Here is a 26,622-nt window from a genome sequence, read left to right on the forward strand (position 1 = left end):
CGAGGCGACACGTAAATATGATTCCGACCTCATCGCCAGATTTGCCCACCGTGCAAGATATATTGCTTCAGAAGCAAAAGCGACCCACCATGCGAAGCGGTAGCGAGTCTGCGCCTATTCCTAACGATGCGGATTCGACCTTTGCGAATGCGCGAGAGTTATGGCAGTCTGCACGGTGCGCCGAGGTCAATCAGTTGAGCCCGTCTACCACACCTAAGAAAGTGATTATAGTGGATGACATTGATACCCCCGTATGCATACTAGAACATGAACCAGAAGCAGAATCACCGCGACGAAAGTCCCATGTACCGAAAGGAAGTGCCAATCTATCCAGCCCAGGGGTATTCGAGTTGGTTGACGAGGAGGTAACTTCACGCCGACCCTGGAAGAAATACAAGCCCAAGACTCCGGAAAAATATGCCAGTCCACGCGGCGCCTCTGTGGAGAAGGAAAGTCTCTATCTAGTCTCAAATCAGACGACATCAGAGAGAAGAAGCCGCGAGACAACTCCGTCGCGAGATCCACCAATGTTGGAACAAATGGAAACCACAAAATGTAATACGGAAGAGCCATTGCTGTTAGAGCCTGCAATGATTCGGAGAAAGGATTGGACGCCTCCTACGGAGAAATCAGCCGTTATTCTTGATTCTGACACGTCACCATTACAAGACGATCTACATGCGACTGACGAGAATGATCCTAATAAGTCGTTTGGTAACATTGTTTCTGCTTACATGTGTATCAACGCTACTACTCAAGAAATTGAAACACATCAGGGTGATGAATCTAATGCGCAGAAGATCAAGACTACATTTCCAGAAGCCGAGTCAACTCCTGGCCCTCCGATTACCAGGAAGTCCGTCACCAGACCAAAGGCGATGCGGAAAAAGGCCAGAACCATTACCGCCATCGCTACAGCCGCCTACAGACAACCATCTGAAGCTGAGCCTACAAATGGAATACGAGATGTATCTCCTCTTACAAAACCTAAGCCGTTAGCTAAAACGACGAAAAACACCAAGCCTCGTAAAAGACCGTCAAAAACGAAGAAAAAGCAGGAACCGCCAAAGCCGGTGCTGTTCTCTCCTGAAACGGCACTAAGGCAAGTTGCCAAGCAGGACTTTGTATTTGGAACCTCTAGCCAGTTAGCTACAGAACGGTCACCGACGTTTCTGAGAGACCTGCACCTTACGATGAAGAACTCAAACCAGCTCGACTATGTCGATTTCACAACTCCATTGAATAGCGACGCTATTGAGCCACCCGAAGGTCGGTCACGGCTTTGGAATGCTGCAGCCAGAGATGCAGACGGTGATCTGTTCGACGTGGAAGTGGTCAATCTCACTGAAGCCAGCCCGGAATTTCCAAAGACGCCGGGTGCCGTAGACCCCTTTGGATATTTTAAGGGCGACGACGCACTAACTCCATCTCATGCTTCTGGGTCTACGATAAGTAGCGATAAGGGGAAAGAGTCAGTTGCCGATTTGCCGGCTATCCTATCTACCGCAGGATCGCGAGCGACATATACTGCAACGAATAGTTCAAATGCTCTCAGTGGCATGGGGCCAAGCGTACAGCAGACGGGAAAGCTATCAGTCACCCTAGAAGTCACAAGCTCGCCGGAACTTGCAAGCAAAGAGAATACGGCACCAAGAACTGCAAAACATCATTCACAACCGACGTTCGAGCATTTAACCGACGCGCAACTGTCAAAAGAGATATCTCGGTACGGCTTCAAGCCAGTAAAGCGCCGTTCGGCCATGATAGCTCTTTTAGACCAGTGCTGGCAGCAGACCGGCGATGCCAGCCAGGGGATCCGAATGCTTTCCACGGCTGCTGCCATTTCCCCGACGAAACGACCGCGCGGCCGACCAAGGAAAGATTCGGTAGAAGTCAGCCGGACACAAGAGCCCCCTCCATCTGCGCAAGCTCCTGAGACACCAAAAAAGCCTAGAGGAAGACCAAGGAAAGATTCACAGACGACACCGGGCAAGCAAGCGGTGTCCAAACGCACTACCACGCCAACAAAAAAGCGAACAGCCGGTAGCAACGCCACTCCTAAGAAGGCGAAGGCCGTAAAGGTGGTTGAGATACCGGATTCGGAGTCTGAGCTAGCAGATCCTTTGGAATCATCACCACATTCATCATCCAGCTCAACACTTTTTTCCCCGCGTCGGGACGACCTGGCCATGTCGGTTGACAATGATACAGAGCTCTCGCTTACAATGACGCCTACAGATGTACAAGGCTGTTTGTTTACGCATATCACCAAGGCTGTCACGACTGCACCACGTACTACCAACCCTGCTAATCCATCTTGGCACGAAAAGATTCTACTATATGATCCAATCGTGCTGGAGGACTTGGCGTCTTGGCTCAACAGCGGACAGCTCAGTCGCGTTGGATACGATGAAGAAGTTAACCCTGTTGAGTTGAAGAAGTGGTGTGAGTCAAAAAGCATTTGCTGCTTGTGGAAGGTGAATTTGAGGGGGCGAGAGAGGAAGAGATATTGATTGTCTTGGCGCATGGACGAAGAAACAAGATTTTGTTTAGGTATTGGATAGAGAGACGGCTTGTTATTATATGCTCTGGAGTATGGAGTAGATGCCGTCAACTGGTGAACGATAGACCAATTTGAACAATAATATTCGAGGCTGGTTTTGGTACCTGCATGTGCCTCAACTTACGGCCCTTGTTGGCGCAGCTGGAGAAGCAGCTGGGGTTCTGGTCCCCACGGTTCCCACGTGCAGACTCTTTGCAGACAAGCGTGGATATTCGGGGCTCCGTTCTAGTTTGCGTGGAGTAAAAAACCACCGTCAACCGATCAACAACCCCAGACTTTTGGCTACACATCCCAAGCGGACCTCGGCTCAATTGAGGCCCCCGCCATCTTGGTCGCCCTCATATCAGATGCCTTGACTCGACTTTATCGGGTATATATGGCCTGTTTACTACATCCCATGTGGAGGCGACTGGCAGCGCATCAGACCATCCAAAGCCATTCAATACCCTTCACACGCTGCAGCGCCATCTTATTAACCTCTTCACCATTGGCTCTCAAGCCCTCACCACTTCGCACAATGGCCTCTCAGACGCGTGACGCCAGCTCCAAACCAGGCGTGCAAGAGCCCCGTCCCAGCTCGTCTGTTCTTCTGCTCTCGCCAACAAATGAGATATTGCTGCTGCATCGAGTAAAGACCTCGACGTCATTTGCATCGGCGCATGTCTTCCCAGGCGGGAACCTAGATCCACTCCACGATGTCGACGACGGTGATATTCCCGGCCCCGAGAGCGCCGAGAGACACCGGGACGGCCCAGCCTACAGAATGGGCGCTATAAGAGAGACGTTTGAAGAGACGGGGATCCTGCTGGCGACCAAAAACGGCGCGTTGGTGAACCTGTCCGCCGAACAGAGGGACGAGGCGAGGAAGAATATCCACGGAAACAAAGTCAAGTTTGGCGACTTTCTGAAGTCGATTGGCGCCGTGGCCGACACAGGTTCGTCTCCCGCCACCGGCCGCCGTTTCCCATGACGGAACAGCCCATGCTAATGAGAGAAACTCCAGCCGGCCTGATCCCCTTCACGCGCTGGATCACGCCGACCAATGTGCCCAAGCGCTTCACCACGCAAATGTACCTCTACCTGCTCCCCATATCCAAGAGATCGGTGCCGTCGGAGATTCTGCTGCCCACTCCGGACGGCGGCGTCGAGCACACGGCCGCACAGTTCGCGCCGTCGCAGTCGTGGCTGGACAAGGCCGCCGACGGTTCCATCATCCTCTTCCCGCCGCAGGTGTACCTCATGAAGATACTCACTCGGTTCCTGACGGGGTCGACGTCTGCCCTGGAAGAAGGCCCGCTGCACTACACGGCGCAGCGGAAGAAGCTGGTTTCGTTCCTGAGGAGGAGGGTGACTGCGGAGACGGACAGGGGCAAGCAGCATCCCACGGCGACGATTTCATGGGCCGACAAAGTGATAAGCCCGTATCACTTGCTGTTCAGAGAGGAGGACGGTCGCGTGGTGCTGGCGCTGGATAAGCCCGGCCCCGAGCTGGAGGGCAGTGATAGGGGCGGTGATTGGGAGAGGGTTGCGTTGGTCAAGTTTGGGCGAGGAGGCCCCTCCGAGGTCGAGATTAGAATGAGGGAGGAGGTGTTGGCGGAGCAGAGGGCGAAGCCGGATACCAGGTTATAGAGTCTTTTGTAGTCGGCGGATACATGGCGTTCTGGTGTGCGGCCTGTAGAGGCATTTTGGTTTGTACGCACAGCATATAAATGTACAGGTGGGAAGCAAGAGTCCGGGTCGTTGGTAGGCAGCGATGCCGGTGTGTCGTGCAGTATATTTTAGATATTGTACTATACTACTTAAGTAGTCTACACGGCTGGTAGATGGCCTTTTTTTAGCAAGCATTGCGGCATATACTTCCAGGTTGTGTCACGCCCGATCAACGGTCATCCTCCAGACGGAAACCTACCCGGTACCTCTGTTGATGGATTTGAACAAGCCCAAAGCAACCTAACCGACTTGCTTCGTAACTCTGAACAACTGAAAATAACTTGCCGTGCTTGGCCAACGATCCTCGTTCATAAATGACACACCTCACGGCCTGCAACCGTGATACCAACAAGTGTCGTCATCATGTTGCGCAAGGACCAAATACAAGCAGTCACATACACCGACCATCAGCCACTCCAAACAATCACCATCCCCCAATCCCAGCCTCAAACCATGCCTTGAACTAGATCATCCAATCCCCATCCGCGCGGCAATCAGAAAAATGCATCTCGCCAAAGAAAACAAGTTCCTTCTCATATGTACATACCCAGCTGCGGGGAGACCAGAGCCCGTCGCACTGCACAAGGCCCTTCCCATCATCTGCGTGCATTTGAGCAAGTTTTCTTTCCGCAAGCGCTCAGATCTGCCCTTTTCCCAGCCGCATTCCACTAGCCTTGACTCGCCAATTCCAGGGACCTCCCAGAAAAAAAAAGGACGCAAAGGAGCGTCAACTGCTTCAGCGTACTTGAGCAGGTACTTGTAGTTCCCGTGCCAATAGAAGATGGATTCAACAAAGGTTCCAGCCAAGAGATTTATTTCCACGTGTATGTAGATCCGGGATCCAACGACCGCAAACTCAACAATGGGCCAGGTACCCCGTTAAAAAAAAGGACAAAACAAGGCACATCTGAGTGAGAGCCGATTCAAGCTTAACCACATCTCCAGTCCGCCACAACGCCACATTCTAAACCAACCCGAATCCAGCAAACGCGGGCCTAGACCCCAGTCCACATCTTCACTTCCATGACATCGGCTCACGTCCCCGCGGAAGGTCTGACAGGAAAGCCCAGCAAATCCAATACTTATCGTGGCTTTCATTTTTAATTTCACACATGTACTAATATATGTAAAACCAGGCAAAAAAAAAAAAAACTTGCGCGCCCCTCCCCGCGTCTTGGTTCCATTTGAGCACGTCACAGGTATAAGTCACACCGTCCCCCCTCCTCGTAGACATCTCCCCTCCGCCAGAACAATTCAGTTCCCCTTCACCTCCCCTAGCTTCCCTCCCTCGCAATCATTCAACGAGACAAGATGCTGTCCACGCTCGTCCTGGCGCTGGCCGCTGTCCACGGCGCAACAGCCCACTTTGGCCTGACGTACCCGCCGTGGCGAGCAGACACGCTCGCCGCCGAGAATGAAGCCAAATACAGCCAATGGAGCTACCCATGTACGCAACCCAGCGCCGCACCTGCTGCTGCTCAACACCCCAGAATGATTCGACATCAGATGTAACTGACAATACCAGGTGCTGGCGTCGACTACAAGGCCGGCAACGTGACAGACTGGCCCATCGGGGGAGGACTCCTCGCCCTCGACCTGCACCACCCCTGGACCTACGTCTTTGTCAACCTCGGGCTGGGCGAGAACGCGACCAACTTCAACGTCTCGCTCACCCCTCAGTTCTGGAACGTCACCGGCAAGGGCACCCTGTGCGTCGACAAGCTCCCCGTGCCCGTCGACGTGCAGGACGGCGCCCTGGCGTCGCTGCAGGTCGTCACGTCGGGCGCGAGCGGCTCCGCCCTGTACAACTGCGCCGACATCCGGTTCAAGAAGGACGCCAAGACGCCCGGCAACTGCACCACCTCCAAGGGCATCACCGTGCAGAACGTGACGGGGCAGTCGTCCGCCGGCAACGCCTCGGGGAACGGTACTTCTGACGGCAAGCAGAGCGCCGGTGTCGCGGCGGGAGCCAACGTCGTGGCCTTGGTAACCGTGGCTGCCTTGGCTTCTGGGTTTGCAATGGGCCTGTGAGGGTTTGTGGGAAAGCAGGACACGAAATTAGATGACAGGAACCATGACGAAATGACGATGCTTCTATTGTCTATGGGCACCGGCGGTGCCATGAGATGCTATCATGTATGTACATAGACGAGCCAAGAATGCAAAGATATGATATATATGCAAAAGAAATATGTCAAGGGTATATAAGAGTGGAAATTCGCCACCAACATTGCAACATCCTAAACATCTGTTAGCCGAGTTATGCTTGTTTCAACAAGACCAGCGCGACTTGACTTACCCATCATTACTCGTGTACATGAAACCCCAGTCAACCCCCAATGCCCACATACCCAGTCGTAGTCATGAAGCTTAGGCGACACTACCCAAAAGAAAAACAAGAACGAAAACTACGCCCACAAAAGGGGTTAATAAAGAATAGGAAAAATACCTGCTGAAATCAAACCAATTCAAAACCCCAGATACACATCAACCAGCCTTTGCTGGAATACCAATCAACAACTCCTGCAAGACTCTGTTCATGTTGATGCGGTTATTTGGGTTTGGCGTCAGCATATCCTTTACCAGGCGCTCTAGATGGTCCCCGGGATTGAGATGTTTTCTTGCTTCGAATATTTCTCCCAGCCATGTGCGCATCTGATGTACAGCAGGCTGGCCATTACCATATTTGTGCGGCATGTTGGGATTGTTGATGGCTGCGATTTGCCAATACAGTGGCTTTGCAAGGTGTCGCCCCCCTCTGCTGTCAGGGAACGAGATCTTGCGCAAAAGGTACAGCATGGTGATGCCCAAAGCCCAGACATCGGAAGCAGGACCGCGCATTTTTGTTCCAATGAACTCGGGGGGCACATAATATGGTGTGCCTCCGCCCGACGGGGGATTGGCGGCCGGAGTTGAAAGACCAAAGTCACAAAGCACGGCACCTCGCTCGGGCGAATACAAAATGTTGCCTGGTTTGATGTCATTGTGAACCAGTTGCCTGCCGTGAATATAACCAAGGGCGCCGGCAATGCCACGCAAAATTCGCATCGCGTCAGTTCGAGTTCCCATGAACAAATTCGTCTGTTTGTTCCTCCATCGGGGTATGCCTGCGAGATCTTGGGCATCAACGTTCTCCATATATAGCGACAAATATCGTGCGTCTCCTCCATAGTATCGAACAATGGACTCATGCTGCAAGCCCTCTTGGCTCTGGCTTTCGCGCAACCACATGTCTGCCTGACGAATGACGTTCCGTTCGTGGCCGTACGGCTTATCGTTCCCGTTGGCCATCCTCGTCTTGAGGACCTTTACAGTCAGAATGTTATCGGGGACTTTTGAGTGATCTGCAGTAAAGACATCGGACTGGGCGGTGGAGGCGATTGGGTCTCGCTTAGTTAGACAATACTCGTCAAGCTCACATACGCCCGGCACAGCAATAGTTTCGCCTTTCTCGGCATCCAAGAGGGCATGAGCTGTTGTGGCAGACAGCTCTCTGCTTTCTTTCCCGTTGGGCAGAGGAAACACCAGCGGATCCGCGGCAGGACGGAGAAACATGATGACTCCGTCATCTGCCGGATTGGAGTCATCTGAAATGCGACGCTTGGCTCTCCTCTCACTTTCATCGGGACTCAAAGCTCTCTTCATACTGGAAGTGCTGGCAAGACTGGTGAGCGACGATGACTGATGAGGCAGCGCAGGTCGGGCCTGGTACAACGCAATGGGTCGCTTTTCCAGAACGCGAAAATCCAAGACGGCAATGTCGCGAACTTTTATGCGCCATGTACCGGGTTGCAATGCATTGATGAGGCCCGGGTCGATGGCGTAGATCTCGCTTGGAGGCAGGCTCCTCAGAGTGGTTTGCGACAATTTGTGCAACGAAATGGGAACGTCGGACCGGTTCAGAAAAATGACCCTGTCACTGGCAGGATCGTAGTACAGCTCGCACCACAAAGGTGGGCGCGGAGCGTCGTCTTGGCTCTCTCCTGGGATGCGGACGGAAAACTTTATATCTTTGGAAGTCTGAGTCACAGCCAGCACCTTGTGCTCAGGCTGGTCAGACGAAGAAACTTCGGCACGAAGCGCAAGCCAGCGGCAGTTATCGCTTCCCGGGCTCACGGATCGCGTACCGTTCAACTTTGTGAGAGGCCGCACGAGGATGCGGATGCCCTGTTTGTGATGGTCCTCATCGACGTGCAAGTCATCTAATGAGACATTCTCGTCGTTGGGACCGGCGCTCGCCTCCTCGACGCCGAAGCGGTTGAAGCGGGCATCGATTTCCGACTGAGAAAAGGGCTCGGTGCGCTCCTCCGAGACCTCCTCTGAGGCGGTCTCGGGCCTGTGCTCGGCCGCCATGAGAAGAGGTTGTTGGCGATGCCTAAGAGAGACGGCCCATGTAGCGTTGGGAAAATGACGATTTATGAAGGCAGCAACGGGGCTGCGGGTGAGACGACTCAAACGAGCCATGGATTGGAGGGATTCGAGGTTGGCGGGTGCGGACATGGAAGGACCGTCCTGGGAGACGGGACGCCCAGCAGCCGCACCAGTGGCACCGGCGGGGGAGGGGCGGGAAGCTTCCAGCGGCTCCAGTGTGGGCGAGCCGGCGGCCTCGTAGGGCCTCGTAGGGCCTGGCCAGGCAGAAAAGCACGTCAGGGCCTGGAGGCCAGAGCAGCAGACGCACGCTTGACGCGCAGATGGATGTCGTTTCGCGGTGACTAATATGTAGGCTGTGGGCGTCAGCGGTGCGGGCCAGTTGAGCTGATTGGCGGCCAGATGGCGGATTGACGAGGGTGCCACGATGGATGGATGTGTTGGCAGACACAATGCCAGAATACAGAGTACAACGTGAGAAGTGAAAAAGGAATCACGTCAAGTAAACACCAAAAAAACATGGCCGGCCGTTCATGGGCATAAATGCAGGAACAGGAAGGTTGAATGAGGTAATGGGGCAGCCTTTTGATGACCTTGGGATGGTCTCGAGCGGCGCAGAAGACCATGGCAACAATCACCGACGTGGGAACGTGAGGTGACCAGGTGAAGAGGCCTATCGAGATGGAGGCCTGCTGACAGGGCTCCAGCCCGAATCTGCCCATTCTCATAGGCTACCGGAGTACAGCCTCAGCCTCAGGAGGCAGAGTCATCGACCCTCCGAGGCGACGACATCGGCTCGTGCTTTCCTGGCGTTGCGCCTCCGCCGACACCACGAGACGTCAGTCTTTGCCCGAAGCCATCGTCAAAGCACCCGAGGACATATATTCAGCGTGGCACCTGGAGCGGCATGTGCTGATTACCCTTCATAATGTTTCTTCGTCGTGCTTGAGGCTCTCCAAGACGGAGAAGCTTTTCCGGCCATCGTTGATGCCAAACAACGGGCAACCACGGTGCGGAGGACGCCCTGTAGCAGGCGGATCTTCAGGGCTCAAGATGGACGGATGGATCCACGAGCGAAAAGACTGGCATTTTAGAAGAAGCTCGTACCACAAATAATCCCATCAAGCCAGACTGCAAACGACAAGGCTTAATCCATCTCGACAACAAAGGCCGTGGCAACGACGTAAGGTCAGCTACAAACTCGGGACACAAAATACTGCTGCTTCTTGCTGGTCATGTGTGATGATATACTGCACAAGAATTTTATGCGGACCAGACCTCTCCTACATTTGCACCTCTCGTGCCGGGAACGCTGACAAGTCGCACCGCCACTTTGGGCACGACTTGCTCGTAGTCCGAGACGTGCACACCTGCTGACATTCCCCAACAACGTATGATGAGGCGACCATAGACATCGTGAGTATTCAAGAATACAGCATTTTACACGTATGATGAAACTCTACGGAAAATATCGCAAGCCAAGGGAGCTCATCTGGTGGCCAGTGTACTGCGGATGTTGGTGCAGAGACCACTCACTGTACGGAGCGCTCCGTACTCGCAACATTACTCCGAAGAGTTCAAAGCTGTTAGGCAAAGGAGAATCAGTGAAGTGACTTGGTTGTTCCATTTCCTTGCTTTAGCCACAGCACTTCACAGCCACAAGTCTAGAACAGTGTGCGTACATTGTCAGCTCACTGTTCGTGCATATCGGAGGGTTGCAATGTGGCACCGCTTGGCCCTATTGCTCCCGAGTACCCATCGACTAGCAGCCTATTGGCGCATTTCTGAATCAACCATTGTATCATTGGTCCAACAAAGTAGCGGTCCTATGCATCTTTGGCATGGCGTCCAATGAAATGGCGTGGTCTCCACTTGCCTTAGGCCCCCATGCACGCCACTGCACACGCTTCCGCTTTCGTGAATCTGGCCTCGAGACAAGTTGCTAGTACGCGGTCCCCCAGATGGATGCTCGAGTGTTTTCGTCACGGTGCCCAGGGAGACCCATACTGGAAATCTCCCAACACTCTCCCTTTCTCCACGATACACAATCACTAACAATCACAACTCGCCCGCTCTGTATACTGCAAACTATCGCAAACATTTGTTCGCCATGGATTTGAGCACTGGTCCCAAGATCTAAATGTGCCTTTGTGCCGATTGCACACTGGGCCTCAACCTACTGCTGCTTTGACGGGGCTCGCCCTTTCTTGTGCCGACTCCTTCCTCGACGACGACGACCAGTTGTCTTCCCGCACACCGCCCGTGATGGAAGATCCGACTTGGGCCTGGCCGGCCTGGAAGTTTGGCATGAAGAGAGATGACCTCTTTACTACCCTCCACGACCAGTACAACACCTTCTCCTTTACTCTCCAAGACCCCGAGGCTTTCCACCACGATGTCTACGAGATTTCTCGAGACGCTGAGTCTACCGCCGAGTTTCACCGGATGATGGCTGATAGGCGGCAAATGCGACTCCGTGAGCTGAACGAGTCTCTGGAGACGCTGGCCGTCGAAATCATTGCCAACCCGACGCTTATGGGCACCGACCAGTGGCAGTACGCTTTGCAACTGTTTCGAACTAAGTCGTACGACTCTATTCTTCGCTACTTTGCTAGCTATCTACCCGAAGACTATCTCGATCGTCACGATACACACTCTACTTCGTCGGCTTCCTTTTCGGAAACCGACACTATTAGCACCGTTGCCAGCAGTGTCAATGATGCTCCCTCCCCCTTTATGACCGACGATGATTTGTTTCCAAACGGTCCCGTCATAACCGCCGAACCTGACGCGATCAAAGAGAAACCTCACCACAGCTCTCATCCTCAGGGACCCTTGTCAGCCCCACATTCAGAGGATGCGCAATCGGAACCATCGGTATCATCACCGCCATCAGACGCAGAATCGAACGACTACTTGACGAACCCACCCTCGCGATCCATGTCGTTTTCTGGGTCCGAGTCCGGACACCTTGTATCCGAACTCATTCGACGACGATGCCTCGAAGAGGATCTCAACGAGAAGTCTCGATCAGATGAGAGTGAGACGGCTTTCACATTTGTTTGTGACTCGTTTGAGCCTATTGATGTAATCGAAGGCCAGTCGCACACCCCTGGTGGTGTTGTTGATTTTGCCGATGAAGATGAGGATATTCCCACTGCGCAATACCCCGACGACGTATTCAACAGCCTTGATCTCACCTTTTCCTTGACTCACCCACCATCCGCGCACGATACCCTAGATTCTGATACCCCTACCCCCCGACCAGAAGCGGCTGCTGCATCTTACATGGAGTTTCGGTCCGTTCTTTCACATTCAAGAAAAGCGCCGTCATATCAGCGTTCCCCATCACCTAAGTGTTGCTTGGCAAATCGAGGAGCTGGATCTCCAGTACGCGAAGTGCGGAGGAGTCCAGAGGAGTCGTTGAGTAAGATCCAGAAATCTGTACAGGACTTCTCTAGAAGACACCCGAAGACGAGAAGAAGGATGGACTAGCACCAGGAGGCCAACCTGATGTATATATGTGAAACTTGCTGTACATATCCTGTATCTTATGACACTAACGACCCGTGTTTCCTCGAACTATACTACACACACGTGTGTTCCGTTTGACGCCGTTTCTTGCTCTTTTGTGACGTCATACTGCATGACCTTTTTTTTTCGCACCTACCCGCTGTTGTCTTCGCAAAAGGGGTCTCAGATTTATTATCAGCAGAAACAAAATACGAGGCCGAAGACTTGTTTTTAGACAGGAGGTGAGTATGATTTCCTTTGAAATTATACTTGGTTGTACAACATGACCTCGGCGAATGGCCGCGGCGAGTATCACGACGCCACACTGGTCAGGTGGTCTCGCAGTGTGGTGACGCGACTGGGCTCGAATGCAGGTCACGCCCGGATATTGACGCGCACGCTTCCGCTCATTTGACGATTTTCTCACTGGTCATTTATACCGGACTCATGATTGTGTTTAATTTGCCCATCTTGTAAGTGTCGTCATCGATTTTGGCCCTTGCAGTGGCGCGCACTTGGCGTGAGCCGCAACCCGTCTTGTTATCCTGATGGTTGCAGTGTGGCGTGAGCCTTATTTTGCGGTCCCTTTCTTTGTATTGCATTTCCCCGTCCTTTTACGCAATCTAACAATGTCGATGCGTTATATTCTATGTTTACTTTGCGCAGGGTAGTGATTTTGGCCCATGACTTATGACTCTACGACTCGACGACTGTATATTATTATTCATGAGCATGAATTACTCTGTCCGCTGATCTCCCTTCTGAATGCACGGCGGATACTTGCGCGACCCCTTGGTAATACAATTCTACTTACTGAAGCGGTTGGCTGCGCTAAAAAAATTAAACCTGTGGGTGTCGTGTATAAAGGTTCAACCATCTCACTTGGACTGTACCTTGGATTTTGGGTCTGGCGCCACATTTACCACGCTACGGGTACTCGCACTTTGAGCTTCATTTTATACCAGACTGCTTTTGAGCATCTTGGTTCCGCTGCTTGTGAGTGCCTTTTGCAGACGAGTACAGCGATTGCTATGCGAACTGCTATGACGAGGGCTTAGAGCAGAGCTGCATTGACACGACAATGTTCTAGATATGTATATCAACGGTAGCATCTAGCGAATAGAAAAGAGAATCGAGATAATGAGGCAAGCATGATGTAGGAGCACCACCACGTTGGCGGCGTCTGGTTGCTTGACAAAGAGCTGCAGACCAACCCAGCACACAACGTTTCTTCGTCGCGCGGACCTCCATTCTATTTTGCATAACATGTCGGTAAAGCAGACCTGTTGAATGCAGGAATGCAATTCCGAGCACACACTGTCGTTTGGCAGGACAGATTAATGTGTAAAGGCAAAACGCGAGGCACGAGGGCTGTTGTTCCGCGGCTTGTAGATACAAAACTCGAACCAGAAGGTACTCTTTTTTCTCACCAGTGACTTCATCCTTTTCTCCCGGAGCCGACCATGGCAAAGACAGCCGAGTGTCCTAGTCACCTAGTGTAGTGAGCCAAGGCCCCTTAGCCCCCGTCTAGTCTTGCAAAAGATGAATAAAAAGGCCGACCCAGCCTCGCATCTTGTTTTCCCCCGTAAGCCCTGGTTTTGAATCGGGCAAGAATTCTCACATCCCAGCTCGACCACAGATTGCGTCTCCTTGCCGCCCACTATACTCTCTATATCCGGACAACTCCTACGCGAAGCGAAGTCGCGCCATGTCGCACCTCAAGCGGCTCCTTGCCATCTTGGCCATCGTCAGCACGGGGGGTGCCCGACGAGGGCGCGTGGCTCGGGCGAGTATCGACGAAGGCCAGATAGGGCTTCAGGTGTGCTGCCCAGAAGCGTAGGTGCCCGAACCGATACGACGACGGGCGAATATGTGCTAATCGTCGGTTCTGAAGGCGTGGCGTGCCCGTGTTGAAGGTGTGCGAAGTCGGCTGCGTGTGCAGCCCGCTTGCTGTCATGACATGTCCCGTACCCGAGGGCGAGAAGTTAAGGTACATCAGATGTGCGGAACCGAATTGTGTGTGTACGGAGTACTGCGCCAGGTCGTGGTGAGCGCTGCGTGTGGCCGGCCTGGCTGGCGGCGACGGGGGGATGGCGTTTAGGGGGGAAAGGGCTCGACGTTTTGCGTGCGGCTTTTACTTGTCCGCCGTGTTGGAGTGCATATGGCACCTGGGATTCAATGTTGGGGCAGGAGGAGCATATGCTGGCTATTTAGTGACGGTCCTTGGGACCGGCTGCTTAAAGGTCAACTGGTCTTTGGGTGCAATCGGTGTAGTAGTTGATTTTGTCGTGGATCTTGGGACTGAGCGGATATTCGGGGGCCTGATTTCCTAGCGGGTATATGAAATCGTTTAAGTCTTTAAAAATACACCTTCATGATCGCTCTGTGGAAGCCTTTGTCTTGGATTCGTAGCTACGTAGTTGGACTGTTGGGACCCTGGCAGTCTTTCGCTGGAGGACGTCTGGTAGTCTCGGCGTGAAGTGTAGTTGGGCATTGTGACACGCACTCGTGTCGCTTGATGATGAGAGAATATCTTTTTTGGGAAATTGCAAGGTCATGATGCTTCACGCAGCTATACGCTTGGTCCGGGTGGTAATCTGGATGAAATCCCTCTGTTCCAAGCTGTCTAACGGCCAGGCGACAGACAACCAGCACATTGACACCACAAGTTGGGACACCCACTGTCTACCCACCTAGCTACTTGTATGTATATACAGTAAGATACGGTGATAATGTTGGCATGCTGCCCTGTTTGAAAGGCCACCTGCGACGCAACCCCTGCCGCTGTCAACCGGACTCGCCAGCCCCCGAAGCCAAGTCGTTTCTGAAAGGGATTTGCAAAACGATTGCCCGCACCACATAATGTTGATTGTGGCCTAGAACTGTTTTATATCCGTAGATGAGATGGGGTTTCGAATTTTAAAAGGGGAAGCAAGCCTGAAACGGCCGAGGCGCAGCAGCGTACTATGGTTAGAGACGCGATAATTGATACTAACCTTGATAGATTTCTTAATTAAGAATACATTAACCTAAAGTTAAAATTGAATAACGTAGAGTGGACAAGTATTTCTTCTCCCTCTGTGATAAAAATACGACTAAATTTCTAGAATTCTAGTTGCACACCACCAATACGGATCATGCGTCCAATAGAAAGGCGACGACCTCAAGGCGCTAGTCTATAATGAATTGAGCCTGGTGCCGTTATTGAAACGCCGTCATCATGCCCGCAGTGACGAACTTGCTGTCCCGCAGTGACACGAACCTGAGGGCCTCTCCACATGCCGCCGTCTCACCCATGTCGCAGCCTGCGCCACGGCCCCCGGTCCAGGACGGCCGGCTTCCGCCGAGAAGAACGGCAGTTGGCCTGATTTCCGGTGGATCATTATTCCCCGCGTTGAACATGTAAATCCGTCCTTTACCCTGGCAGACGGCATGATCCACTTTCAACGGCGTCCACTCAATTTCACACCATCACAAGGGGCATATTAATAACAAGAGGATAAGAGGTTTTGCCACTTACACTGCAAACACACTGCATAGTGTAGATGGCTCCTAGTAGTTTAATGGCTCTATCGCTACATACCATCACAAATCACAAATCACAAACCACAATCTACCACCGCGATGGAGCACGCCAGAGTAATTAAAACGAAATCAATTAGACAAGATGGAAATCACTACAAACAGCTAAATACGTTCCAAGCAACACCCAAACTAGAAATGGATACCAGATCGCAGTTTCCCTTGTTTCCTGGTTTTTCGATACTGCACTGCAGTTTCATTATATTACGTGCCCTGTCGGTTTGTACATGTTGTTGTTGTTGTTGTTGTCGCTCGAGCTTCTTATGCGGTGAACTCGACGGCGCGCGTCTTCTCGTCGATGCGCTTGACAAAGGCGCCGGTGTCGATGCTGCGCTTGTCGTTCTCCTCCTCGTCGTCGTCGTCGGCGGCGGCGTTGTTGTTGTTGTTGTTGTTGTTCTTGTTGCCCTTGGCGGCGCCCTTCTTGGCAGCATTGCCGGCGCCGGCAGCGTTGCCAGCGTTGCCAGTCTTTCCGGTGTTGGTGCCAGCGTTGGTGCCAGCGTTGGTGCCAGCAGCAGCGTTGGGAGCAGCAGCATTGGGAGAAGCAGCATTGGGAGAAGCAGCATTGGGAGCAGCGGCATTAGGAGCAGTGCCGTTGTTGGCACCAGCCTCCTGGACCATCTGAACCGGCACGACGCCGCCAAAGGGACCAGCACGAGCCGGGTTCTGGCACCGGACCAGGCAGACGTTCTCCTGGCCAGCGACCTGACCCGTGCACTCCTGGCCGGCGGGAATGGCCGCGGTGAGCGGGTGGTCGGAGGCGCTGCCGGCGTTGTTGCGGCCGCGCTGGTTGCCCTCGACGTTCTCGGTGACCTGGACGTTCTTCCAGTTCTGGCCGGTGCCGTCCGAGTTGATCATGCAGGTGTAGGGCCCGGCGCCGTCGCCGTTGACCTGGTGCAGCGTCATCTGGAGGTTGCCGCCGGGCGTGACCTGCGGGAGCTGGCCGCCCATCTCGGACATGATGGCCTGCGTGCCCGACTCGACGTCGTTGCTGCCGGCGCCCACCGTCTCGCCCACCGTCTTGGCCGACGCGCCGCGGAACCGCGTGGCGTCCTGCTGGAAGGGGTTGCGGCGCGTGCCGTCACGGGGGGTCGACGAGTCGATGCCCAGCGCCCTGCCGACGCCGCCTGCGTTGCCGACGGCGTTGGTGATGGCTGCGTGGCCCGAGACGAGCTGGGCCGCGAGGAGGGTCGAGGTGGCGAAGATGGCCTTGAAGGACATGTTGTCGGGAGGTTGTTGTCTTGGGTTGTTGGGGGGGAAGTATTAAAAGTGAATTTTTTGCAAAGAGAGCTGACCGGCAGGAGGTGTCGAAAGATTAGTAGTAGGGTTGAAGAGAAGAGAGAACAAGGAGGATTAGAGAGAAGCTTATAAGTGTTTGGATGGTTGTGAGAGTGATGAGGAGAAGAAGATTGAATCCCAAGCGAGGTCCTCACGATCTCTTTATACTCGAGTGTCGAGGCCGTCTTGGTCGGTTTGGACTTTGGATCGACGCGGCGGATTGGCCTGGTTTCGCGCATCACACAGCCAAGAGAGAAATCGAAACGACGGCAGACTTCCAAAACCCGAACAAACACGACCAAAAGAGAGGCCCAGCTCCCGTGCGCCGTGGTGTTTTGGCGGCAGAAGCTCCGTGGTCCCAGACTCCCCACAAGGAAGCAGCTTCTCCCGAGAACATTCAAGGCCACTGAGGGTGGTCATCCTGCCTGCAGCAGAGACGGGCAAACTTGAGGCGGTCGTGAAGCCCCCAGCAGAGGCCGTCAAGACGCATCGTGACATGCTGCGTTTCAAGGCCCGCGGTGCCGGGTGTACTCCGGTGCTGAAGCTGACGAGAATTCTGTCTGGGGAGCAACCGTGCAGAGGCGGCGGCGGCCCCGTCTCTGCGTCTCTTTTACCGTTGGAAACATGGTTAAATTCACAGGGCTGGAAAGGGCTGCATGAGATTCAGCCTTGAGGGCGGGCGCGCCGGGGGTTGAGGGGGCGTGAGACGCGAGCGGCAGGCTTCTGGTTGCCCGCCTGGAGAGAGGAGCACGGGGGGATCCGAGGCGTTCGCGTTTGACCAGTCGTGCGCGCGGTGGGAGATGCGGCAGACGGCGTGCCTCGCCAAGCTTGTTTGGTGAGGGTTTTTGGTGTTTGAAAATGGGAGGCGAAATTTCCTCTTTGGGCCAACGGCCGGGAAACGGGCCCCGGTCAGTGCCCGTGCGGCCGTATCATGGCCCAGCAGTCTGACATGTTCTGCCGGAGACGACGCTCCCTTTTTCGCTGCAGACGCGTGTGGCAGGCAATCACGGAGATCAAGAGAGAGGATCAAGGATATGCGGTGGGCCGGCGATCAAATCGATCAAATCGCATCACAGGCGTGCTTTCGGCTGCGGCTCCGAACATGGAGCGGCACGACGTGCGAGATGCACCGGGCGCTGCTGATCGGATTGGCAGGGAAGTGAAAGGTGTCTGTCGCATGTCCCATGCCAATACGATCAACACCACGATTGCATATTGCATTTGCTGGCGCCGTGGTTCCCGACTTGCGTGTATCCCCTCCCCTCTTGCGATGCTGGCCCTCATCAACACCACGCCCGAGTCTCTCACGCTACCAGACACATCTGCTCCGTCTTGTATAACAGTGTCATGGTTTCACTCCAGGCTCCCCACTCGTCCCGCCGCTACTTCGGCCGACACGAACACCCGTAGCAAAAATGCCCAAACTCGTCCCGCTCTCGGACGCTGTCAAACGTGTCGAGTCTCCAGCCCACCCTTGAAGAAACCCCGGCGCCAAGACATGGATGTCTTGATTCCGGATGCAACTGCATGCCATTGTGCATAGTGTATTAGTGTGCCCTTCCTTGATTGATTAAGCAGTCATTCGTCTCTAGCCAATAACCTACGCAACTAACTCATCTTGCTGGTCTTCCCGCTCCCGTCCCATGACTCGCGGGCCTTCTTTTTGAAGTTGCTGTTCATAGACTGACCGGATTGTCCGTCTAGCAGCGCCTTTTCTTTGTATTTCCAAAAGGCTGGGTCAAGAGTAGAGCAGGGCCAAAATGCACATGTTGAATCTGGGCGGCCCAACGCTTTAGGGCAGGAACACATGAATATCCGTCTCCCCCTCTCCACAGTTTTAATGTTGGATTTATTATAATCATAATCACTTACATCTGCAAGCATTCTAGAAGACATGCGTACCATAGAATAACCAAATCGTCCCCATCTCGCCCATTTCGCCTCCTACTCCAGTTCAACCACCACCACCATCACCACCACGGAGCTCCCTCCAAAGCCAGCACCATGTCTGAAGACGCACACATGAAACGCCGGCGGGAGGCAAAAGCCTAAGGAGAAGTTTACTCAAAACCCCGCGGTTACATGTACGCCATTCATTACCTGATATAGACAAACTTCAACGTCGTCAGCCTCATCAGACCGCAGCCCGGTGGAATCGCTGCAACGCCTGGCCAACGGGGCTGTGCAAGCCCGTCTCATTCCCTCCATTGTGAAGAAACGTTGAAAATAGACCCTTCTCGTTGGCCAGGAGCTTTCTTTCCCGAGGGGAATCCATGCACCTGCTCATGTCATCGCCGCGTTGCGTGTGCTGTATCGCCGTCATGCTGTCCTCCACGACGACGACATCCAAGCCCCCCTAAGTATATGCCGAAACTCACTGCAGAGCAGAGATTTCTGCACGAGCTGGCGTCAGATGTCAGGTTTTGACGTCCTCCCCGTGTCTACTTGTATGTTATTCCTACATCACCAGCCGGGATCACTCGTAAATGTGCCCAGGCTCCGAATAGCCCAAGCCATTCTTGCCACACAGAGCGTCTTCTTCCTCTCTCAAGTCTTTTGATAGTAATTACAACGGGCCATAACTGGGGATTGTGGTCCCGGTAAGAACACTGGGCCATGTCAGGGGTGACATGTTTATCGAGTTTGTCGCCAAGATGGGGTGGTTCGGCCGGAACGCCTTTGCTGGCTCCAACAGCAGCCAGCACGCCTCCGAGAGAGGCGAGAAATCACATAATTTGGCGGCTACAGAAGGACCACCACCCCAGACTGCCATGCAGGCTGTGGACAAGGCTATTTTGTGTACATTCTGATATACATGATACTTGTGCCGTCCCCCCCGGGTCAGATATATCATGGACATGCGTATCGTACAAGTGATATCTAGACTCAACGGCAGTGACTGTATCCTTTTCCCTTGAACCATTTCATGCCACCGATTGCCTTCCCTTTGCTAGCCAAATACATTTCGTTTCTACACAAAGCGGCAAAAGACTACAACCCAGAAATGATGTCTCAGCAGAATCGTCAGCAGCAAACCCACATTCACATCCCTTACATTCTGGTCGCCACGCCCGCTGCGCACTTCCCAAGATCACCCCAGAAGCCGGGGATTCAGAATAGCCAACTCCCTGATGTGCTCGTCCCAAATCTCCAGAGGATCCCTCTGCGCCACAACGCCGCCCTTCTTCACGCCATACAGGTACGGCTTCTCGTCCGCGTAGCACGCCGTCTCCTGGTCCTCGGGCAGGGTGCCCTCCAGAATGTACGCCTTGGCAATCTCGTCGGTGCAGGCAGACGTATCCCTGGAGGAGTGCCCGTAGCCATGGTGCGCAATCAGCCTCGCGTTCCTGCCCATTTCGCTCAAAAGACGCCTCCCGTTGCGCAGGGGCGTGGCGGGATCGTACGTCTCGGCGATGAGGAGGACCGGGTTGCTCAGGCTGCTGTTCAGGTCGCCGCGGTAGACCTCGGCCGGCTCGGGCCAGTAGTCGGTGAAGTGCCTGCAGGGGAAGACGTTTTGGAACCGGGAGTTGCCCGCGATCCACGACCTGGCCGTCATGTTGGCCCACAGGGACTCGTACCAGGCCAGCCCGTCCTCGGGCTCCGGCGCGTCGTACTGGTCGGCGCAGATGACCAGGGTGCCGAGCTCTTCGGACCGCGGCCGCCTGCCGGGCGGAGGCGGCTTCGTGGGGTCGTACCCCCAGACGCTGCGCTCCAGCATGGCCGCCGCGAGGGTCGTGTTGCCCGCCTCCAGCTCGTGGAGCATCTGCGCCAGCGCCGGCCACCCCCTGGCGTTGTACATGGCCCCGTAGAGCAGCCCGACGAGGCTCGAGTATGTGACCAGCGAGGGTCCCGAGGACGCCGTGTACGAGGCGAGCGGGCGTTGGATCAGCGACCGGATCAGGCTGTCCATTCGCTTCTGGAGATGGTCCAGCGTGACGGCATTTCCGTCGACGGGCTTGGCCAGGGCGCAGTGGTCGGGGCCGGCATGGACACATTCTCCCAGGAGCCCGTCGTGGAAGGCGTTGGTCCCGTTGTCCAAGGCGGTCCATCCAAAGCCACCCAGGACGCGGTGGTCGCGCACGTATTCCGTCCCGTCGAGGATCATGCGGCCCACGCTGCTGGGGAACATGTTGGCGTACGTCTGTCCAATGCCGGTCCCGTAGCTCACCAAGTACCCGGTGAGCGCATCCTCGCCGAGGGCTAGGCGGATCTGTTCCAGGTCGCGCGCGACAAAGGCTGTTGACACGAAGCGCGGGATATCTCCGTGAATCTGCTTACAGGCGCGCAAGATGGAATCGCTCATGGCGTCGAAGAATTCAAGCTGAGCACGAGGCGAAGGCGACGTCTCGCGGTACTGGGACATGCGGACTGCCCAGTGGTCCCTGTCGACATCGTAGGGAAAGCAGGAGATGGCTGGCAGAGAGGCGTTGACTCCGCGAGGGTCCCATCCCAGGACGTCGTACTTGCCGCCGCTCAATCGCTTGGAGATGTCCTCTGAAGCTCGCCATGCCATGGAAGTGCCGCTGCCTCCGGGACCGCCTGGTTCAATGACAATGGTGCGTTCGCTCTTGGTGCCGGCACCGTGGCGGGGTTTGCCGTCATGGTGCTTGTGTCCGCGATGAGAAAGCCCCGATACCTGGTACTTGGTCACGGCGAGACGAGAAATCCGCGAGTCTGACTTGTTGGTGTAGTCCAGGGGGACGTCGATGTATCCACAGAGGTAGATGCCGCGACCAGCATACGGGTCGTGATGAGGTGGTCTGGGGTGTCTAGGCTTTCCAGGTCTGCCAGGTCTTCCCGGTTCGTCAGGCTCACCGGGTTCGCGTTCGCCAGGCTTGCCGGGATGGTGAGGGTTGTGATGCCAATGAGGCCTGTGAGGCTCCTCAATATCATTTTCGTGGCCCTCTGTGGCATTTCCCCAGCTCCAGTGTGCTGGGTTGGGGTCAAACCTCTTGGCCCAGGTGCGTTCGGGATGAGGGTCATCCAGGGCTGGCAGGACAGAGTCCTTGGTACATGGAATGAAGTGGAATGGGTCGTGCTTCTCAGGGAACCGGCCAAATGGTGAATGGCGTGGCTGACGATGACACGGGTGAGGCCATCTCCAGTGCGGCAAGTGTGGCCTAAACAGAAGGGACAAGACGGCGACGGCGGCAAAGATTCTGAGAAGACGTCTCCATGGACGCCTTGCTGGGCGGGGAGGAGCCGCGTCTATCTCGTCGTCTGCCTTGCCTCGTTCATTCAGCTCAGGCTCGAGCAGAGGAGCCTTCTCAAGAGGAGCGTTGCCCATGGTCGATGCTGGGCTCTCGTGGGTTGGGGAGTTGGGAAGAGGACATGCTTGCCGCGAGGTTGACAGCGAGACGAGTTGGTCCCGGAGCTCTCCAACGAGTCTGACGAGATTACGCACACATATGCGCCATCAGAGGCGATGGAACGCCATGGGCAAGGGTCGAGATGGCCCCAACTGGGCTTAGCATCACCGCGTAACAAAGCAAAGGGAACGAGGCGTGGCCCCTGGTGGGAAGCCGAAAGTCTGTGAGTCGCCGGCAAAAGTGGAGACTGGAGGAGATTGGATCCGGTACCCGTGTTTGCCGTGCTGCGGCATCGCGTGCCTTCCTAATTTGGATGGAGTCTTCGATTATTGACCCTTTGCGCGCCAGAATGATGACCTTGGGCGAGTCAAAAGGCAAGAAATGCATGTACTTTTCCGGCATTGTAGAGCATTGGTTGGCCAAGGGTCGCAGTCTGCTTCAGGCGATCCAGATTTCCGCAACCGGGATACAACCCAAGAAGTGCGGGGCTGGTTGAGCTGGCTGACGATGTGGGAGTTGATATAATGTTCCGTCTAAGCCGCCAGGCCATCCATCGGCATGCATCGAGTTTCCATCTTGCTCACCATCGCTTGAGCCTCCTCATCATGACCCTGAAGCAAGTCGCACATTACGGAACATGGGTGTCGCCCATTGGCGTCGAAGCCACCATTTACAAGAATAGAGCATTGACATCTCCGCGGGTCAATGTAAACGCTCCCCTTTCACGCCGCCCCTGTCCTATATGCCGTCCCAACACTAACCCATTCCACTATTAGAGGCAATCTGGCCGGTCTTTCTTTGTCGAAAGCACCCCAGAAGGCAGGCAGACCATCGTTGCGATTACGGAAGATGGCCTGAGAGACGTCTTACCTCGTGAATATACTGTGCAGAACCGAGTGTACGAGTACGGCGGCTCTTTGTATGATGTTCTTCCCGACGATCGCCTCATTTTCTCCCATGAGGACGACACAGTTCGTTTGCTTTCACCCGATACCGGCCTGGTCCAATTGGTGGTGCAGAGCGACACCCTGCGGTACTCTAGCTTTTGTGCGCGCCATCCGTCGCCCTGGGTGCTAGCCATTGAAGAGGACCACACATTCACAGACCCATACAAGGTCCAAAACTACATTGTCGCCATCAATGTTGAGACCTCTGCTGTTCAGAGGGTTGTGAGCGGCGCCGACTTCTATTACCTGCCCCAGTTCAGCCCCGACGGCGCACGCGTAAGCTGGGTGGAATGGGATCACCCCAATCTCCCCTTCGCCGCAGGAAAGCTGTACGTCGGCGACTGGACGGCCCAAGGGTCCATTCAAAACGCTCGTCTCATCGCTGGCCAGAACCACGAAAGCGTTGCTGAGCCTCGGTGGGGGCCCGATGGCTCTCTCTTCTACGGCAAAGAGACGGGATCGCATCGCAAGTTGTACCGCATCCCGCCTGGTGGCAGGCCTGAAGAGCTGATTCAACTTGCGGGTTTGGATGATGCCGAGTTTGCCCAAGCAGGGTTGATGGAAGGGAGGTGAGAAGCTTTGTGCGCCCCCCAGCTCGCGAGCCCCTGGAAACTGACATGGGAACCAACCAGCCGAACATTTGTTCCACTTACAGCGGATCTCTTGGTCGCCACAGCGTATATCAACGGCACAAGTCGTCTCATTGCCATCGACATGACAACGGGTTCCTGGAAGCCGCTGGCGGATGAGAACGAGCTGTCCGATATCTCGGGCGATGCAGTTGCTAGACTTGGCCATGATTCCGTCTTGGCCATTGGCAGCGGAACTGCCTCACACAAATCCGTGTACAAAGTCGACGTGGCAAATCCCAAAAACAGCAAAGTCCTTCGGACGGCCTTTGATGAAGAAATTCCAGAGGCAACCTATGCCCGGCCGGAAGCTCTCCGTGTGCGTTCCAACGGACCGCCGTCTAGGGACATCTTTGGCTTCTTGTGGATGCCCCGGAATCCGCATTACACAGCGCCCGTGGGAGAACTCCCGCCGCTGATCATTCACACTCATGGCGGCCCGACAGGACGTATGGGCAGCGGGCTGAACCTTCGAACGCAATACTTCACGTCTCGCGGATATGCCTTTCTGGCGCTCAACTACACCGGATCCATGGGGTATGGCCAGCAGTATCGCGAGTCCCTATTCGGCAACTGGGGCATCGTGGACGCGGCAGATGTGGTTGAATTTGCCGACTATATGGCTGCCTCTGGACGCGTCGACAGCGGTGCGATAGGCATCACCGGTTCAAGCGCAGGAGGCTACAACACACTGCAGTCGCTGTCACGATACCCGGGCAGATTTGCCGGCGGCGTCTGTGTCAGCGGTATTTCAGATCTGTCGAGTTTTGACGCCGCGACTCACAAGCTCGAATCGGACTATACGGCGGCATTGGTCCTGCATCCCGGTGTAGATGAGGAGGAGAAGCGCAGGATCTTCCGCGAGCGCAGCGCCATGTACCACACTGACGGCTTGACATCTCCCCTTCTCTTGTTACACGGCCAAGCCGACACCGTGGTGCCTGTTCAACAGGCCAGAATCATTGCCGAAGCCCTCAAGAAGCTGCACCGCGATGTGGAAATCTTTGAAGTCGAACACGAGGGGCACATGTTTTCGAAGCCGTCCAGTGCGAAGCTGTCGCTTTTGCAGGAGGAGAGGTGGTGGAAGAAGACGCTGCTCCGGAAGACTTGACAGACGAATGTCGACGGTCTAATCAGCCCTTTCACAGGATGCATGCCGCCCTTCCTGAGCAAGACGCAAACCAAACGGCTCGTGGCATCGCTCCCCTCCTGCATGGAACCAGGACCCAACCGCCGACGATCGGACCGTTGATGTTGGTGCTCACGATATCGGACAGACACTGCGGCCAGCTGCAACCAGCTGCGAAGACGTGTCAGGTGTCACGAGGTCATGTGTTGGGCATCCTCGTCCCGTCCCAACATTCATTACGCTTTTGTCTTCTTTCTGATCCCTTCCCACTGCTCTAGGTAGTCAGTGTACGCTCCTCGATTCTCATCTTTTAAAATTTCCATACCACCACCCACAACGAACAAAGTCTAAAAGGGTAGGTTCTGCTCCTGAACTCGACGCTGCAACGACCACAACAGTTCCTGATTCCCCTTCAGATGACACAAGCCAAGCCTCGAGCGCGGGCGTTGGCCGGTGCCGTTTTGGCTGCGAGTAGCTATTTGGACACGCTGTGCACCAGGGTAAGTCGGCAGAGTGCGTACATGTCGACCACATTTCATTTAGCTAACGACTGGTGATTTTTCATCAGTGCTACAAACCAGGCCACATTGCCAGGAACTGCCGCCGTATGAGGAAGAAGCGAAAGGCCCGGCGCGGGGGCTTCAAAGACCTTGACGGAGCTTTGTCGTTCATCATCGAACAAGGTGAGAAGAGACGGTTAGCGAGGGAGAAGGGAGGCGAGGATGCTTCCGGGACTACGGTGTCCGGCAACACGGGCACTTCGGCAGGTATGGGTGGCATGTTTGGCGGCTTTGGAGCCGCAGAGACTTGTCAGACTCCGGGCTTTGGCGTTTTGAGCGTCAGAGTCAACGAGGGCGGTAAATCTGCTCCGGGTATCTTCGACGCCGCAGGTCCTTGCAAGTTTTCGGGTTTCGGTGCTCCCGCCGTTCAAGGCAATAATGGCGGTAAACCTTTTTCGGATATCTTCAAGGCCACGGGGACTCCTCAAACGTCCATTTTTGATGTTTTTTCAACTCCTGCAGCCATTAGGGGCAACAACAATTCTGCGGACATCTTCAAAGCCAGTGATGCTTCTCAAACATCCATTTTTAACGTATTTTCAACTCCTGCGGTCAACAAGGGCAATAACAATGCTGCAGATATTTTCAAAAGCAGAGGTACTCCTCAAACATCCGTTTTTGACTTTTTTTCAGACCCTGCCATCAACGAGGGCAACAACAAGACTACGGACATTTTCAAAGCTAGAGGTACTTCTCAAACATCCGTTTTTAACGTTTTTTCAACCCCTTCGGTCAATGAGCGCGGCAAAAATGCTGCGAATGTCTTCAAAACCACCGCCACTCCTCAAAAGTCTGTTTTTGGTATTTAGACTATTAGTCCATAAGGGGCGGCAAACATGCTCTGCATTCGGGAGAGGGGACGAAAGACGGTTCAGTGCTGCAAATAGTGCAGAACGATGAAATTGCCTGTATGTCGTAAAGATTGATCATTACTCACATCCAAGTATTCTATAGCGTTTAAATATACATTACAGGATAGTTATCTCATACACCACAAGATGGCCCCCAAGTCTCCCGAGACAATTCTACCTGCAAAG

General features: G+C 54.5%; 10 protein-coding genes across 10 annotated transcripts; 6 read left to right on the plus strand and 4 right to left on the minus strand.

Annotated features, from left to right (window-relative positions):
* Nucleotides 1–89: 89 nt before the first annotated feature.
* SLX4 (Structure-specific endonuclease subunit SLX4) lies at nt 90–2,513 on the plus strand (the record flags this gene model as incomplete). Its single annotated transcript, XM_014692493.1, has 1 exon — nt 90–2,513. The coding sequence occupies one exon, from the start codon at nt 90–92 to the stop codon at nt 2,511–2,513; it is 2,424 nt and encodes an 807-aa protein (XP_014547979.1).
* A 567-nt stretch (nt 2,514–3,080) lies between these two features.
* G6M90_00g026030 (uncharacterized protein) lies at nt 3,081–4,192 on the plus strand (the record flags this gene model as incomplete). The annotated part of the gene is made up of 2 exons (XM_014692492.1): nt 3,081–3,498; nt 3,567–4,192. 2 exons carry the CDS (start codon nt 3,081–3,083, stop codon nt 4,190–4,192), a joined length of 1,044 nt encoding a protein of 347 aa, XP_014547978.1.
* Nucleotides 4,193–5,584: 1,392 nt separating this feature from the next.
* On the plus strand, nt 5,585–6,304 carry G6M90_00g026040 (uncharacterized protein; the record flags this gene model as incomplete). The annotated part of the gene is made up of 2 exons (XM_014692491.1): nt 5,585–5,720; nt 5,799–6,304. The coding sequence occupies 2 exons, from the start codon at nt 5,585–5,587 to the stop codon at nt 6,302–6,304; spliced, it is 642 nt and encodes a 213-aa protein (XP_014547977.1).
* A 456-nt stretch (nt 6,305–6,760) lies between these two features.
* Nucleotides 6,761–8,773, minus strand: CaMKI (Calcium/calmodulin-dependent protein kinase type 1; the record flags this gene model as incomplete). Its single annotated transcript, XM_014692490.2, has 1 exon — nt 6,761–8,773. The coding sequence occupies one exon, from the start codon at nt 8,771–8,773 to the stop codon at nt 6,761–6,763; it is 2,013 nt and encodes a 670-aa protein (XP_014547976.2).
* Nucleotides 8,774–10,906: 2,133 nt separating this feature from the next.
* Nucleotides 10,907–12,136, plus strand: G6M90_00g026060 (uncharacterized protein; the record flags this gene model as incomplete). The annotated part of the gene is made up of 1 exon (XM_014692489.1): nt 10,907–12,136. The coding sequence occupies one exon, from the start codon at nt 10,907–10,909 to the stop codon at nt 12,134–12,136; it is 1,230 nt and encodes a 409-aa protein (XP_014547975.1).
* Nucleotides 12,137–13,823: 1,687 nt separating this feature from the next.
* G6M90_00g026070 (uncharacterized protein) lies at nt 13,824–14,111 on the minus strand (the record flags this gene model as incomplete). The annotated part of the gene is made up of 1 exon (XM_066129961.1): nt 13,824–14,111. The coding sequence occupies one exon, from the start codon at nt 14,109–14,111 to the stop codon at nt 13,824–13,826; it is 288 nt and encodes a 95-aa protein (XP_065986098.1).
* Nucleotides 14,112–15,997: 1,886 nt separating this feature from the next.
* On the minus strand, nt 15,998–16,954 carry G6M90_00g026080 (uncharacterized protein; the record flags this gene model as incomplete). The annotated part of the gene is made up of 1 exon (XM_014692488.1): nt 15,998–16,954. The coding sequence occupies one exon, from the start codon at nt 16,952–16,954 to the stop codon at nt 15,998–16,000; it is 957 nt and encodes a 318-aa protein (XP_014547974.1).
* A 3,148-nt stretch (nt 16,955–20,102) lies between these two features.
* On the minus strand, nt 20,103–22,298 carry caeB (Carboxylesterase B; the record flags this gene model as incomplete). The annotated part of the gene is made up of 1 exon (XM_014692487.1): nt 20,103–22,298. One exon carries the CDS (start codon nt 22,296–22,298, stop codon nt 20,103–20,105), a length of 2,196 nt encoding a protein of 731 aa, XP_014547973.1.
* A 627-nt stretch (nt 22,299–22,925) lies between these two features.
* Nucleotides 22,926–25,007, plus strand: dpf-6 (Dipeptidyl peptidase family member 6; the record flags this gene model as incomplete). Its single annotated transcript, XM_014692486.1, has 3 exons — nt 22,926–23,027; nt 23,097–23,836; nt 23,900–25,007. 3 exons carry the CDS (start codon nt 22,926–22,928, stop codon nt 25,005–25,007), a joined length of 1,950 nt encoding a protein of 649 aa, XP_014547972.1.
* Nucleotides 25,008–25,441: 434 nt separating this feature from the next.
* On the plus strand, nt 25,442–26,394 carry G6M90_00g026110 (uncharacterized protein; the record flags this gene model as incomplete). The annotated part of the gene is made up of 2 exons (XM_014692485.1): nt 25,442–25,525; nt 25,594–26,394. 2 exons carry the CDS (start codon nt 25,442–25,444, stop codon nt 26,392–26,394), a joined length of 885 nt encoding a protein of 294 aa, XP_014547971.1.
* Between the last annotated feature and the right edge of the window lie 228 nt (nt 26,395–26,622).

This window comes from Metarhizium brunneum, chromosome 1 (genome assembly GCF_013426205.1).
Source record: "Metarhizium brunneum chromosome 1, complete sequence".
In the NCBI taxonomy this organism is placed as follows: domain Eukaryota; kingdom Fungi; phylum Ascomycota; class Sordariomycetes; order Hypocreales; family Clavicipitaceae; genus Metarhizium; species Metarhizium brunneum.